We start from the raw sequence: 15,946 nt of genomic DNA on the forward strand, positions 1-15,946 counted from the left end.
TTTCTTGTGATTTTGCTACCAACCATGCTGCCCTCCTCCTGAATTAGGCTACTCCATTCCCTGAATTAAGTATGTACTGTTTTACTTGTTAGAATGCATGTAGACTTCCTCTACTAATGTGAATAACATGTATTTTTTAAAGTTTATAAAAAATAGGATTCTATTTATTTACATAGATATATCCATCCATATATAAATCACAACTATCTCTAGGTGATTGAATTGTGAATTATTTTCTCTATGTACCTGAATTTTCTATTTTTTTCTATCATAGACATGTATTTCTTATGTAAAAAAACTAATAAAAGCATTTACATATCTCAAACTACATGTCAAATTGCACTTCTTTCCAAAATGATATCTCTTGTTCCCAAATACCAGAATTTATGACCTTTCTCTTTAAAATTCCATCAAATTATTTCAGTATTGTAAAGAGAATGATCTAAACTAGAAATATAACAATTTAAAAGCATAGCCTAGCTCTCAGGATAATCCATTTAAATCTATGAAACGAAGACCTAATTATAAATATTTTCTTATTTAGTCATTAAAGCAATAGTTTCAAATAACTCAGAAAAAGTAATGGTTTTGTCTAGTTATCATTATTCTATGTTAAAAGTAATAATATTATACTTAAATATTGTTATGCTAAGTATAATATAAAGGATACTTAAAATTAGACATTTTTACTGAGTTAGAAGGTTTCTATTTTAATTTCTCGTGTGCTATTGTGGTATTGTTTCCATCTTAAATTCTTCTATAGTTTCTTTTAGCCCTTTCACAAAGCATTTTGCTGAAATTTCTTATCTTTTTCTATGTCTTTTGCACAAAGATTTTTGAAAAATGGTCTATATTCACTGCCTCAATTACCACTCCTTCTGTTCTTTCTTCAGCGTTAACACTCCATAATTTTACTAAAAATACTCAGCAATACATTAAAATCCAATATCCCTTTTCCTTGTTCTCTTTGTATTCTAACTCTAATCAATCCTAATAACCATATAGATAAAGTCCAATTCTCTATATTTACGCTATTGGCCACCTTTTTTGAACTCTACCTTGTCACCCATGGCACTGTATTTTCTCATTCTCCTTTAATTTTCCTTTCTTTAGTGACCCCTTGTCTATAGATATTTCCCCTTATTCTATCTTGACCTTTTTCTTATCCAATGGGTTCTTGTATGAAAGGCTTCTTCTCTCCTTTCTGTGCAAATATCTCTAAAATCTATGTACTCTTGACTTCTCTTACCCAATTCTTAGACTTCCATTGTCTGGTTGACCTTTATAATGTAGATGTTCCAGCCCTGCCCAAAATAGAACTTTACCCAACATGAAGGTAATCCCTGCCCTCAGATCCATTGCTCTTGATTTTTCATTTTCCATCCATCCTAAGGATATCCTCAATTCCCTCAGTTTTCAAGTTCTAATGGTCAGAGATATCTTCTAGCCTATATTTTTATGTTTTTAACTTGCCACATTTTATCAGGCAACAAATCCTGTTGAGTCAACCACTGAAACAGCTCTCTTTGTCCCCTCTTCCCATTGCCTTTTCCCTCTTCTTACCTCAACTACTAGGACAACCCCCTGTCTTCTGTCCTTATATACAAGATCTACCCCTCTCCAATATAAACATGGCTTCTAGTTATCTATATAAAATGAAGACCTTATTGTGTCATTCCCTCTTAATAAAACCTTCAATTACTCTTCTAATGTCTTAATGTGAATATTCAAAAAATGTGATCTCCTCAGTCTAGTTTTTAAAGCATCTATAACATTTCCACCTAATCTCTCCCATTATGTTCTTCTCTGTCCTCGGACACACACATCCTATTCACCAGTCACATGGACTGGCATGTACTTCAAACATCAATATTTTTTTTGTTAGGTTGTTTCTCCTACTTGGAATTCTCTCACTTTTCATAATGTCTGTCAATATCACACTCGGTATTCAGTGTCTAGCTCTAATCCCAATCCATCTACAGAGACTCACCATACATACAGTCTACAGATATCTTTGGCTGCTATTGCTCCATAACCATTTATGAATGTCTGGTGCATCTCTTAATACATCAATCACTTCACACAGCCTCTTCCATATTATAATGACTTTTAGTTTTTATTTGACCAACTAGCTAATGAGTTAATGGAAGACAGTTAAAGTGTTTCATTTTCTTTAATGCCATTTAACACCTAGCACAGTGTGAATATTCATTCATGATTATTTAATAAAATTCTTTAGCAATTGCTAAACAAGAAGACTGGTGACAATATCATGCAAGGAACTTAAGGGGGATGCAAACATTTGCTGATATGAGTTAGGACTTGAGGCTGGCATTTAATGAGAGGCATGCCTAGAGTAGACTGGGAAAAGACATGAGGATAGCAAGGACACTGAGAACGAGCATGGCAAGGCATGAATTAGCAGGGCATATATAAAGGCAATGGATGAGGAAGAGGATGTGGCTCAAGTGATTGGGCTCTCATCTACCATATGGGAGGTCTGGGGTTCAATTCCCAGGGCATCCTGGTGAAGGCAAGCTGGACCATGCGAGTGCTGGCATGAGCGGAGTACTGGACCATGCAGGAGGGCTGGCCCATGTAGCAAGCTGGCCTGAGTAGAAAGCTGGCAGAGCAAGGTGACACAACACTGAGACACAGAGGAGAGACAAAAAGAGACACAGCAGACCAGGGACCTGAGATTGAGAACCTCTCTCCCACTCTGGAAGGTTCCAGGAAGACAAGCAGATACAGAAGAACACAAAACAAATGGACACAGAGAGCAGACAACGGGAATGGCGGGGGGGTGGGGGGGGGTACTGTGGTGGGATGATGGAAATAAAGAAATAAATCTTTAAAAAAATAAAAAAATGCAATGGATAGACTTGGGTGTCTGGAAAAGCAAATATATACTATAAGATAGTAAGGCTCTAGAGGGACAGGTAAGACGGGACCAGCCTAAAATGGATCTGTCTCTACTGACTTTTTTAAAAAAAGATACTTAGATTACACAAATGTCACATAAAAATATAGGGGATCCCCATATGCCCCGCTCCCCACATTTCCCACATTTTTCCATATTAATAACATACTTCATTAGTGAGATATATTCATTGCAATTGATGAACACATTTTGGAGCATTGCCACTAAACGTGGATTAAAGTTGATATTTTAGTTTACATTCTTTCCCACATGATTCTGTAGGATATGGCAAGATATATAATGGCCTGCATGTTTTCTCTCCCAACACTCAAAAAGGAAAGGTTTGAAGCTGTTTTCTTTTATAGAGTAACTTGTAATTACTTCAGACAGTTCCCTTCCTGTCCATTGCAAAGCTAAAAAACTGGGTTTATGTAACCCCTGAAATATTAAATGAATTTAATAGTTTAAGACAAACACCTCAAACTGCATTATTGTGAGGGGCCCACCAGGGAAATCTTCACAAGTTAAGTTAAATAATACAATATGGAATGAGAGAGAAGAGGAGCACAAGCAGGGTCTTCACTGAATTAGGCCACAACTTTTCACACTAATATATGAAAGAATATTAGAGCAAATAACAAAAATTCATTATTAATACTCAATATTTAAATAAATTAGATGAAAGCAAAGAATTGGTAAGTCCCCCAAAATGTTCCACTTTTCCGGACCAAATTCTAGAATATGTGCATTCTTTGATCTATTGTTAAAATATTTTTAAAGAACTTTACAATTTACAAAGTGATTTCACCAACATTATCACATTCAGTGATCTCAACAGTCTGAGAGAGGTAAGTCAGATATTAGCAAGGTTGTGACTTGTCCAGGGCTAAAAGGAAAAGTGGAAGAAATTAATGATCTACTAATTTCCAGAGAAATGAGTTTTCCAATATAAAACAAAAAGTGAAATTTTATTTGATAGAAAAGCAAATACATTATTTAATTTAACCTCTACATGAACAGAGAAAACATCAAGTGATTTTATAGCTTCATCTTGTTTACGTTGGTTGCTATACTTTCCTTTATGAAATTTCCCAACTGGAAAGTGGTACTTTTTAATGTCAACTTTAGCATTGCCATGTTAATGGGAACTAGAGAAACATGGGTAATTCTGAAGGGAAAATTGTTCAAAGCCTAACTTTGAGCAAAAATTGCAAGCTCATTTATTCGGTGTATCCTTTGAAAGACGGTAAAAATTGCAAAGGAACATTTTTTTTTTAATGCCAAGATAAGAAACAATTTATTATAGAGAGCAGAAAATTCTCTCATCCAAAATACAGAAATCTGTACAACTTTGCTACAATCAATATATATGAACTGTACAAATTTATACCAGTTCATAATTTACCAAATAAAAGATCACTAAAAAGTTCACAAAATAGATAGGGATTTGTGGAAAAGACTTTTACCCAACTGAATGCAAGAAAAGTTACAAACCAGACCTCTGCTTTCCAAAAATAAGAAGTTTACTCAGTCTTTGAAAACTACAAGTTCACTAATGTACATTTGCTAGCTGGTGCTAACCCCACAGTTGAGACAGTCTTTTTTTTTTTTTTTTAATTTATTTATTTCTACCCGCCTCCCCCCCCACCCCCCCCCCACCCCCACCCCCACCCCCACCCCCCCGGGCAGTTGTCTGCTCTCTAGGTCTTTTAAAATTTAAACTATTCTCTCCTTTCTCTCTGGCAGTGATCACATTGAGAAGCAAAGGTGGATAGCAGGTTGACGAGTGAAAAGCAGCCAAAGATCTGAAAAATCCATACAAGATAATCCCTCAGGAAAGCAAGGAATGAAGTGTACATTGCAACATACAGAGTAGGCAGCTTTTGATTTCTTCACAAGATTGACTGTAACTGTTAGGCGCTTTCTTCTGGTGAAACAGCTGTAAGAGTTGCAGAGAATTTATATACTCCCTATCAATTATTTATTTTGCTTATTGATCGAAGAAATGAAATGGTTGCAATGGTGGTTGACATACCTCTCCTCTAAAAGCCTAAGCAAGCCAGTTTTTCTAAAGTAACAGTTTGGTATTTTTATGAGCAATGTATCCTAGAGACTTTGGGGAGGAGGCTTAAAATTATAAAGGAAATATGCCACGACTCCCACCATTGTATGTAATCAGGAAATCCATAAAACTGAAATTTATGTTTTTTCAAAAATGTCCCTATCATATATAGTGCTTTGGCAGACGTCCTCGGGATGGATCCAGTCTCCTTGGCATGACTTCCGACATCCTTCATCCTAACAACCTTTAGCCTTGTATTTCACACTCTTCCTTTGCTTCAAACTACACTTCAATCAGAGTTTCATTGTTCTTCTTAATGTTTTTTGACCTCTGGATTTTATATTGCTGATGTCTCTACTGGAAACACTTAGTTACTCCCCCCTCCTCCCCATCATTGCTTTCTTTCACGTCTGCCTTTACATGACCCCTGACAACTACTCATATTTCAGATATCTGCCATCTTGTTACCTGGACTGCTCAAGTATGAAATAGGTTTTCCTTTTTATGTTGTTGTTGCTCTTTTTAGCAAAATATTCCTTTACTCTACTCTTTCATAATTCAAAATATTAAATATTTAATCAGTTTCATTCACCTTCACCTTGAATCCTGTGAATTTCTTTTCTGTGTCAGATTAGAAATCAGAACACTAAGGAGAAGTGTGAAGTTTGAAACAGGAAAAAAAAAGAGGATTTAATTTTCAGAGGAGTTACAATTGCCTTTGGATAGGATAAGATAGAATAAGATAAATGGCTAAACTTATTCTGAATTACTAAGGATATAAAAATGGTTCCAAAGGACCTCATTGTGCAGTGACAGCCAGAGAGAAGGGAAGAAAAGAATGCATGCCATGCCAGCCCAGTGCTGCCCAGGAGGCGAGAAACAGTGGATCTCAACCCTATTTTAGAATCATCATGGAAGGCTTCAAAGAATTTCTATTGTCTGAGTACTATCCCAGAACAATTAAATCAGCTTTACTGGGCTTGAGTGCAAGTTTCAGCATTTTTTAAAAAGTTCTCAGGTGACGTATAATGAAAAGCCAGGATTGAGAATAATTGAGTTATTTCATTATACAGAGTTTTCCTTTTTGCTTAGTCAGGATTCTACAGATCAAATCGGCCTTTTAAAATTCTGTCATTATATTATCTGTATCTCTTTTCCTCTTTTCTTCTCTTCTGGTATCCAGTCTTTCTTCATCAATGGCATCAACAGAAATTTAAAATTTGTCATATGTATTAACAATGTTTAAAATATTAAAGCAAATATTTGATTCATCAAACAATCAGCACTGAAAATACTGAATCACTAATTTAAAAATATAATTCTGAATAAATAATTTAGTAATCCTACCGAAAACTCTTGATATTGCTCGCGGTCTATGCTTCGTGTACAAAAGATATCCCCACTGTTTTTATCTATGAAGAACAGATTGAGGGGCTCTTTGTCCACTCCTGGCCCACTTAAGGAGTAAAAGATGGTATAGTTCTGCGCAGTATCAGATTGGATCTATAACAAAAAATAACAATTTAAGAACAGAACAAATATGTTATGATAAATAGCTTTAACCCAAACCCTTGTTTTGGTGTGTTTTTGTCACTTTCCCTCTTTCTTATTCACCTAATACTTCTTCCATCTGCTTAGCTACCCACCAGTTCCCATTGTTTTTTCAAATTCTTATTTACATTCTGCAATTTACAAAGCCACAAACTGTCTCCTCTTTGATCACAAATTCTTTTGAGGTATCTGCCTAATTATGGGAAATTTATAGAGCTTAATATACCTCTAAAATTCCTATCTGTGGATTTGTATTCTTATATACAGTTTGATAACATTTACAGAGATTTCAAATTATTTGGGATTGAAATTGTGATTTTAATAAGTAGAAATAGTGCAACTCCCCTTCCACAATTAAGTCTTCAAGAATTGCTTCATTTTAAAGATGGCCTATGTTTGTATTCCAGCTATCTGTGACAGTACTTTACTTGGTAAACAGAAGGCCATCTTTTGGGAGGGTAAGTGCGAATGTAAGCAAAATCTTTAGTTATATCCTCTGTATATGTGTGCTAAAGTCTGGCAGAAGATTCAGGAAAATTTGGAAGTGCATCAAAAACTCAAAGTACAAAACTTCTAAATGTCTAAATATGATGTCTGAAAGACAGTGATATAATATATTGGCCCATTCCTGCATGCCCCTAGTTCTGTTGTACAGACAATCCTTATTAGTATTGATAGGCTAAAGTGCTGATCAATACACTGAGCAATTCAAATGGAAAATTTTAACAACAATACCAAGTATAAAATGAGATGAAATATACCTGCTGAACGTGTTGCGGAAATGGACCTAATGAGTTCTCCATCAGTGAACATGGAACAGGAGCCCATCGCCTCCTGCTGCGCTTGAGGACCTTCTCTTTTGTATGTCTCTTCTTGCGAGCCTGCATTTGATGAGAGAGGAAAAAACAAAGGGGTGCTTTTCATTCTGTGATTTTTTTGTGAACTATGATTTTTGCATATACACAATCATGGAGAAGACAAGAAGACAAGGCATATATAACAATGTCATGGCTAATCCCCAAACAGTTTTTATTTTTTAGTGTGCATATATACACGTGCACGGGCACATCTAAGTAAGACCTCATACATTCTAATCCCCAGTTCCACAAATTTTTTTATTTAACCAGTTATGGGACCAGAAATCTATTGGGCATTGATGAAAGATGCCACCCTGAGAAATTACAGACTCTTTGAAAACAGAGAATCCATTAACAAATACCTAAGAATTATTCATTTTATGCCATTAAAAGAGGTACAGCCAAATTTGTTAAAACACTAGACTGCAAGGCATTTTTATACCTATATACAGTATTTGTTCAAATATATTTCATTTTATGTAAAGTGGAGATTCTTTACAAATGGTTTATAAAGTAATGCTTTGTAAGCCTTGAACCTATTCTAATTTCAGCGAAGAGGCATTCTTGTAATCAAGAGAAATTTGGCTAGGAAATCCTCTTAGAAATTTAATCACTTATTAATGAATGATTTTATAAGACCAAACCCATTGTGCTGATTCTGCTTAAAGTGAGTTTTATGTGAGATTCAGTAACCTCCTCTTCTACTCCCTGGATCAGTTGCCCCCACTCAGAGCAAGAAAATGAGCCTAGGGTCAAGATACTCAAACACTCAAACCAATCATGTGCACTGGCCACATTTCAGCTCTGAAAAAAGGGAACCCATTGAAATTTTGATTAAGTTGGGAGTAGGGTTTAGACAATCTCGTCCTCAAGGCATGACTCAAATCCAGTCATTTAGGGAAACAGCCACTCAGGGTGGAGCCGCATCTCTGGCCTGAATCCATTTTCACTGAGTTTTAGACCCACCCCCTGTCCTTCAGGTCTGTTGCTCTTATTGCCATACCCCAATACGCTTTCTGAAACCTTTGACATTTTTACTTTGCTCCCTGGCTGCAGAGTTTTTCATATTTATACAATTTTGTAAACTGTTCCACCACTCCTTAAAATAATCTAGCATTTACATATGTAAATTATAAATGGAGAGACGAACAAGTGAGAATTCCAGAGGAGTGATTTTTAACCTGGAAGGAAGTGTGTGAAATGAAGGACCCTTGTAAGCAGATTAAAATGTTAAGCTACTTAAGGCTTTGCTATTATACCTTATTTTCACTTGCTGCCAGTACAATTTCTATCTCTTTCTGTTCTTGCCTCTGACTGTCTGAGAGCAATATGGAAAAACTTTTCTTTTCAGAGGACAAAATGACATCATGTGCTGTGTAAATAGAGCCATCTTCTAGAATTCTGAAGTCAGGATCACTTGAAAGAATGAGGCTGACAGACTTGAGACATTCCTCCAGATTCACTGCAGGAGAGAAATTTCACAGCAATTTGTAAGACGAAACAGGAATAGAACAAGTTTTACAGGAAGAACAACTGTGAGTTAGTTCATGAGAAGCAGAAATAAACTCCAATACTTGGAGTTTATTAAATACTTGGTATTCTAAAACTTAGGGAACATGAAACTTTTAAAGAGTGAATTAATGGAGTCACGTTTCCACTGCTTTTGCCATAAAGTAATTTACGAATAGATATAAAATATTTTTCTAGTGTCACTGGATTTATTCTGTTTCTACTTTGTCTTATTTATGGATTTATACATCTCTATACAGATTTGTTGTTTTTTGTCTTTTGTAATACAGCTGTAATAAAGTTAATAGATTTTGAACTCATTTGCAATAATCTTTTTTTTTTAAAGATTTATTTTTTATATATTTCTCTCCCCCCCACCCTGTTGTCTGCTCTCTATGTCCATTCGCTGTATGTTCTTTCGTGTCCACTTGGATTGTTGTCAGCAGCACCGGGAATCTGTCTCTCTTTTTGTTGCTTCATCTTGCTGCGTCAGCTCTCCCTGTGTGTGGCACCACACCTCGGTAGGCTGCACTTTCTTCACGTAGGGTGGCTCTCCTTACGGGGCACACTCCTTGCACACGGGGCTCCCCTACATGGGAGACACCCCTGCGTGGCAGGACACTCTTTGCACGCATCAGCACTGCACATGGGCCAGCTCACACATAGGTCAGGAGGCCCTGGGTTTGAACCCTGGACCTCCCATGTGGTAGGCGGATGCTCTATCCGTTGAGCCAAATCTGCTGAATTATCTCACAACAAATAAGAAAGTTGATCTATTTTTCTATATTTCTCAGTAATATTGCAAATAATCATTCTATAGTACATTTTCAAGGTTTAATAAACCTAATACTTAATATAAATTGTAATATTAATCAAACTATTTCCTTTACAGATTCATATTTAATACATTTAGAACATTTAGTTTATATATTTAGAGTATTTACTAAGATGTAAGGGGTTAAAAGGAGGGGAAGCAAAGCAATGTCTACCTTGGAAAGTGTACCACTTCTACATTCGAGGCATATTTTTCTAATGTAAAATGAAGGTCAATGAAAAACCTTGATGAAAGGAATGTTCCATTGGACTCAGAAGAACAGCCAACCCATTATTCAGGGATGACTGGGATGGTAATACCCTCTAAAATTTCATTTGAATTTCACAACTTATTCTGTGAAATCACATATTAATTGTTAGCAGGTGCTGTTGATTTGTAGTCACCTTCAACTACAATTTTTATTCAGGGACATTTAAATGTTAACACTTCCATTTCATGTCTAATCAATTAAAGAAACTTGGCTTTAAATTTTTGAAACAGATTAGTTGATAAGGATTAAAATATGCTTTTGCTTATAATACCATGCTTTGCTCAAACTATGCCAAGATCATTTAGTCATCTGATGTTTGCCAATTTTTCTGGCAAGAAAACTATACAACTAACTTTGGTAACTCAATTGTTTCTAACTACTACCAAAAAACAAGTAACCCATCTTTCATTTTTTGTCCAATTTAAATACCAGGTAGCTGCTAGATAGCTTTCATCCCAAACATTACAAGAATGGCCTTAAGCTAAATGTAGGAAATTACAACTGTGAAATTCTTAGTACAGTTTCTCACCTTTGCCTATAAGTGTTTCAGCCTGAAGATGAGAAGGAACTTGGAGAGAAATTTTCTTACAAGCATCACAAAATAGTATTAGAACCTCAAAAGAAAGAGAAAAAAACATACATTTGTTCACAAATTTTCACATTGCAGTTTTGTCTTGATAAAAATGTTGTCAATTTCTGAAACAAATTAATCTATCCATCTTTCAGTTTTTTAAATTTAAGTTTAAAAGGGAAAAAGAAAGTAGTTTTAGAAGTATTGCAGTTGTTTAGTATTAATGAAAAAATTAAAGTGAACAGTAGCTCTTAAAACCAAAATCATACTGTATCATTGCAAGGAAATATGTTACAAATCACTGGCCTTATATAGAAATCATGATCTCTAAGTCAGATTTTCTTTTAACTATAACCATTAATGTAATTCTGACATTTATCGTGAAGAGAATACTTAACTTTAGAATACAATAATCAAATATTTGCACTAATTCTCAAATTATCATTTCACAGCCTCAAAATATTCGAGGATATAACTAATGAAGTCTAGGAAATATCCATGTGTTCTTTTTAATCCCATAAAGATCAAAGCCCAAACATATTCACTGCTCTCAAACCAATCTTAAGACTGCCTTGGCATAAACTTTTAAATCTAAAAGAGTTCAAATCACACAACTAGTCTAAAAAGAAATATATTCCAAAATACAGAGTATGGTCTTCAAAAGAGTAAAGATTTTTAATTAAATTCAAGATACAATGAGTACTGAAAAGTTCAAGGAAAGACAAATACTATCTGAAAATAAAAGCTCTTGCTCCAAAAGCATCTAAAAACTCAAAAGATATTTTCCTTCTTTTTCTTGTCATTTTGTTTATTTGTTTTCTCTTTTCTTTCTCAAAATAACTACTTCTTGGTTGCTTAAATAGAGCAGAGCTAGATTTCCCAGAAAAAGACTGGTCAATTTTCTGACCAATTTTCTTTTGATGATATATATACTTCTAGAGTTATGGGATCCATTGTTTGGGAGAAGGAAAGAGAAAGGATTACCATCCATATTAGGAATGTGCACTTCTTTTCCACCTCAACCCAATTCTGTTCCATCTATCAGGTATAGTCTAATGGCCTATTTAAACAGGTTGTAATTTTATGAAAACTCTGCAAAGCAGATAGCACCAAAAAATTTGAAGTAAAGAAATCACACTCATATTCAGTTTTAATTTAAAAAGCCACCCTTAGAAACAGGAGACATTCCTATTTATTTGATTTTTTATATGTTCATTTCTAATGGCAAGGAATGTATTAAATTATATCTAAAGACCATTCTGAGCGTAAAGCATTGTAATTACTTGTGGTCTAAATATATAATGTGGAGAGGGTATTTTGTAATCAGAAATAATTAGACTCTATAAATCCATATGCATATATTTATAGAAACACATTATTCTCGTAAGGTATATGCATGCTTGCACCGGCATCTTTCCTTCCTGCCCTACGAGCCCACCTCGGCAGACCTGCCTCTGCAACCGTTAAGCATTATTCACACTTCAGATTAAGCCAGTAATGAAAAGTGATTTGGAGGAAGTAGGGGACAGAGAGACTCTTCGCATGTGGGAGGGGGTGAATCAAAGGATACTAGACAAAAAGAAAATCTGAGGGAATCTCTTGGAGCGCTTTCACCACATTTTACAATAATCAAGATGGGCTCTGAGTTCTTTTCCCCCATTAGTTGTAGAGCGAGAACTTAACCATCAATCCTGCATTATATATTATTTATATGGAGAAAGTGTCTGTTATTCATGCAGTAAAAACTTCAAATTCTGAAAATGTAATTGGAAGCTAAAATCTTTCATTAAAACCAAAAAATAATAATAAAAGGAAATTCACAAATTCACAGCTCAGAAATGCCAAAGAGAAAATAGGACAAGTCTCCTCTTGTGCCCCCCACCAAAGAAAAAGAAATATTTTAGCACACAGTTACAAGGCAATTTGAAAATCTATGTGGAAGCCAGTTAATGATAATTTTTTCAGTGGCTATCACATTTTTCTTTCTTATCTTTCTCAAGATAAACCCCTATTTGCTCGAAGAGCCCTGGCCGTCTCTTTGCTCTTCCTGGATAATTAACATCTTCACCCAGAATCCTTTTCCTCTTTTCATGGCTCGGTAGAGCTAAGCATGTTCAATAACCAGATTATTTCATGACTAGTTGCAAAGCAACCCTCAGACCACTCTGGGCTAAATGCCTGAGGAATTAATGCATTCTCCTCCTCCTCAGAAAAAAAAAAAAACAACATCGCAACGAGGGAATACCAGGGAATTCCCTTGAAAACCAATGCAGCTGGCACCAGAAGAGAAAGCTAAACATCTCCCATCCTGAGTCGCAAGTCTCTGAACTCTTGGTTGGATTTTTCTCAGAACTGATTTTGCATTTCCAGGCTATCTTCTGCGCCTAGCACCCCACCGCTGCTCTCTTTCAAGCCTAAACTGGAGGGAGGAAACGGGTAGCAACACGCTCAGAGTCCCTAATCCCTTGGTTGTTACTCACCAGGAGAGAGAAAAGGAGCTGCTTACAGAAGATACTCCCTGGGGCGGCGGAGGCCACAGCCATCAGAAGCGGTCCCCGTGGCCGGGACGGTGACTGGATGAGGGAGCAGCTGCGGATGCGCGAGGGAGCAGCTGCGGATGCGCGAGGCAGCTGGCGCTTCTGCGGGGTCTTCTGCTGCCCCTTGGCACAGATGAGCTTCTTTGGAGGAGAGTCAGGAGGCAAAAGACAAATGACAGGAGGAGCAGAGCTCCTTTGCTTCTATTCCCTAGTCGTCTTCCTCCTTCTAGAGGTTTTCCTACAAGTGGGAAGGGTGGGGTACAAAACACCCCAAAACCCAGTCGCTAGCTCCTCCTCAGAGCAACTTTCAAAATTTCCCCTTCCACTTGACAAATAGGCAGCAGCAGCAGGAGGGAACACCCTCGCTCCTCCGCCCTCCTCCCTTTTCCCCCAGGTTGATGCTCCGAAGTCCTCCCTGGTTATTACCCACTCCCACATACTCCCCTCCCTCTTGGCCTTATTAACCGGTCTTGCCCCCAGGTACAAGCCTAAATGGTGCACAGACTTTGTGCAAGGAAGTCATGTTTGGAGTCATCACTCTCCCTCCCTGGCTGATTGGCACATCAGGGGACATAAACATGTGTAATCACATCCACCGGGCTTATCTCCTGATCTAAGCATTGAGGTGTAGTCTCTATCACTTATGGCGTTGCAGCTCTGCCAGAGATCCAGCATTCCAGTTTAAAGCAGCGATTTCACCGATGCTTTAAGGTCTGGTCCCTTTTTCTGTCTGTCCACTATGCTTCGGTTCTCTGGATGTCAAAAGGGAACTTTGCAGAATACAAAGACCTCATAAAACCCAAATTCGATTTAGTCCCATGGTTGGTATTAGCACAGTAAGAGAATAAAGAAACAGCTGGGATGTAATTTTCTAATTGCTCTCTTTTTGTTACACATGAAGTCCTTCTTTTTTTCTTGAGTAGTTCTATTTGAAAACAACTACTTGTGAAACCAAGTTTTTAAAAAATCACTGCATTCACCCTAATTGCTCATACATCACATGCATGTTATCCTAGCCTAACAGTACAATAATTCCATCACATTTGGGTTTTTTAATACATCAATGACCCTTGCAATGGGGACTTTAGCATCATTGATCATGTCATAACTCTATGAGCTAAAAAATTATCAATTGCACAGAAAAGGAGTGATAGAAGTTAGGGGAGAAGGATAAATACTTTCAACTACTAATTACTTTATCTTAGGTATAGATAGGGAACAAATTCATATTTGTTGAGCCAGTGCTATAAATCAGGACTCAGTCTTTTAAAAAGCACTCCACAGAAGCGGAAGTGGCTCAAGCTGTTGAGTACCTGCTTTCCACATGGTAGGTCCCAGGTTCAGTTCCAGGTGCCCCCTAAAAAACAAACCAAAACAAACGAACAACAAGCAAACAAACGAAAAAACCAACTCAGGGGAGCCAATGTGCCCCCACCCCTGCCACTTACTTGCTGTCTGCTCTCTGTGTCCGTGCACTCTGCGTTCTTCTGTGTCTGCTGGTCTCCCTTCGTTACATCATCTTGCTGTGCCAGCTCTCTGCAGGCGTGGGCCATCAGCTCTCTGTGGGCGCCAGCCAGTTTGCCTTCACAAGGAGGCCCTGGGTTCGTTTCCCAGGGCCTCCCATATGGTAGACAGGAGCCCAATCTGTTGAGCCACATCCACTTCCCAGAGGGTTCCTTTTTTAAGATGATGAAACCCCTGGAGAGGAAGCACTAATCCTTTGCTGATGATATTGGAAAGGTAGGAATTTGAACCCAGGTCTGTTTGCCACAAAGCACTACAATTTTAACTCCCTTTGGCATTTCTAAGACATATATAAACTAATATATCTTGAAGAGCAGAAAGTGATGGTCAGGTAGGTGAGAATTCAGGTTTCCTAAACCAATAGCCAGGTCGAGACACAGTTATATCCTACAACCCTTAACAACATCCAGTCATTCTAAGAATCCTATGGACCTTTTTGGCCTCTTTTGTGAGCTATGTAATTCTATGGTAAGATAAAATGGCTATTGAGCTACTTACTTTGGAAGTTTTATACATGAAATTATTCTGAAAGATCTCATTTTTCCTGCTCCTGCTAATTACATTTCTGCCTCATGTTTAACTAAAAAGTAAAGGTACAGTTCAATGACCAGGTTGCTAAGGAAGGAAGGATGGAAGATTTTTCTTGATTTTACTCATTTGACAGTGGGGAAAATTCCTTCTTGTAGTAGAGGTGGAAATAATAATATAACTGCTTCTTTGGACTCAGAGGCCAGGGAGCTTTGGGAAATAAATGACCTTAGAACAAGAACTAAAAGAGGGAAGTGGATATGGCTCAAGTGATAGAGCATCTGCCTACCATAAAGGAGGTCCAGAGTTCAAACCCAGGGCCTCCTAGCCCATGTGGTGAGCTGGCCCACGTGCAATGCTGCTGCATGCAAGGAGTGCCATGCCACGCAGGGGTGTCCCCTGCATAGGGGAGCCCCATGTGCAACGAGTGTGCCCCACAAGGAGTGGCACTGCACATACGGAGAGCTGATGCAGCAAGATGATGCAACAAAAATCCCTGAGCCACTTGACAAAGCAGACACAGATAAACACACAGTGAATGGACACAGAGAGTGGACAACTGGGAGGGGGTGTCAGGAAGGTTAGAGAAATAAATAAATTAAATAAATCTTCAAAAAAAAAAAGAACTAAAAGATATCTTGCAGTATTTTATTACCAATACCCACCAATAGAACTCTCTTCTTTATTTGGTAATTGGTTTGGGAGTTTGATTTATTAATCAAAAAATAAAATCACTTTAATATGATATTTTTTGATTTGATATTTTGAGAGGAAAAAGAAATGGGAACACTCATTTCTAAAA

The 15,946-nt window shown here is 37.1% G+C and overlaps 1 protein-coding gene across 2 annotated transcripts in view; it reads right to left on the minus strand.

The window, feature by feature from the left end:
• DSC1 (desmocollin 1) overlaps window positions 1-13,338 on the minus strand; it is a 32,874-nt gene extending 19,536 nt beyond the window's left edge. The window contains exons 1-5 of one of the 2 annotated variants that reach the window (XM_071208509.1): window positions 13,036-13,338; window positions 10,514-10,598; window positions 8,650-8,852; window positions 7,295-7,414; window positions 6,330-6,485 (exon numbers count right to left, since the gene is read on the minus strand). In XM_071208509.1, coding sequence (XP_071064610.1) covers window positions 6,330-6,485; window positions 7,295-7,414; window positions 8,650-8,852; window positions 10,514-10,598; window positions 13,036-13,098 — 627 coding nt within the window. In that variant the 5' untranslated portion in view covers window positions 13,099-13,338. The remainder of the gene's footprint in view (window positions 1-6,329; window positions 6,486-7,294; window positions 7,415-8,649; window positions 8,853-10,513; window positions 10,599-13,035) is intronic. The other variant, XM_058277576.2, reaches the window with a different exon arrangement.
• Between the last annotated feature and the right edge of the window lie 2,608 nt (window positions 13,339-15,946).

The sequence above is a fragment of the Dasypus novemcinctus genome, chromosome 16, assembly GCF_030445035.2.
Source record: "Dasypus novemcinctus isolate mDasNov1 chromosome 16, mDasNov1.1.hap2, whole genome shotgun sequence".
Classification (NCBI taxonomy): Eukaryota; Metazoa; Chordata; class Mammalia; order Cingulata; family Dasypodidae; genus Dasypus; species Dasypus novemcinctus.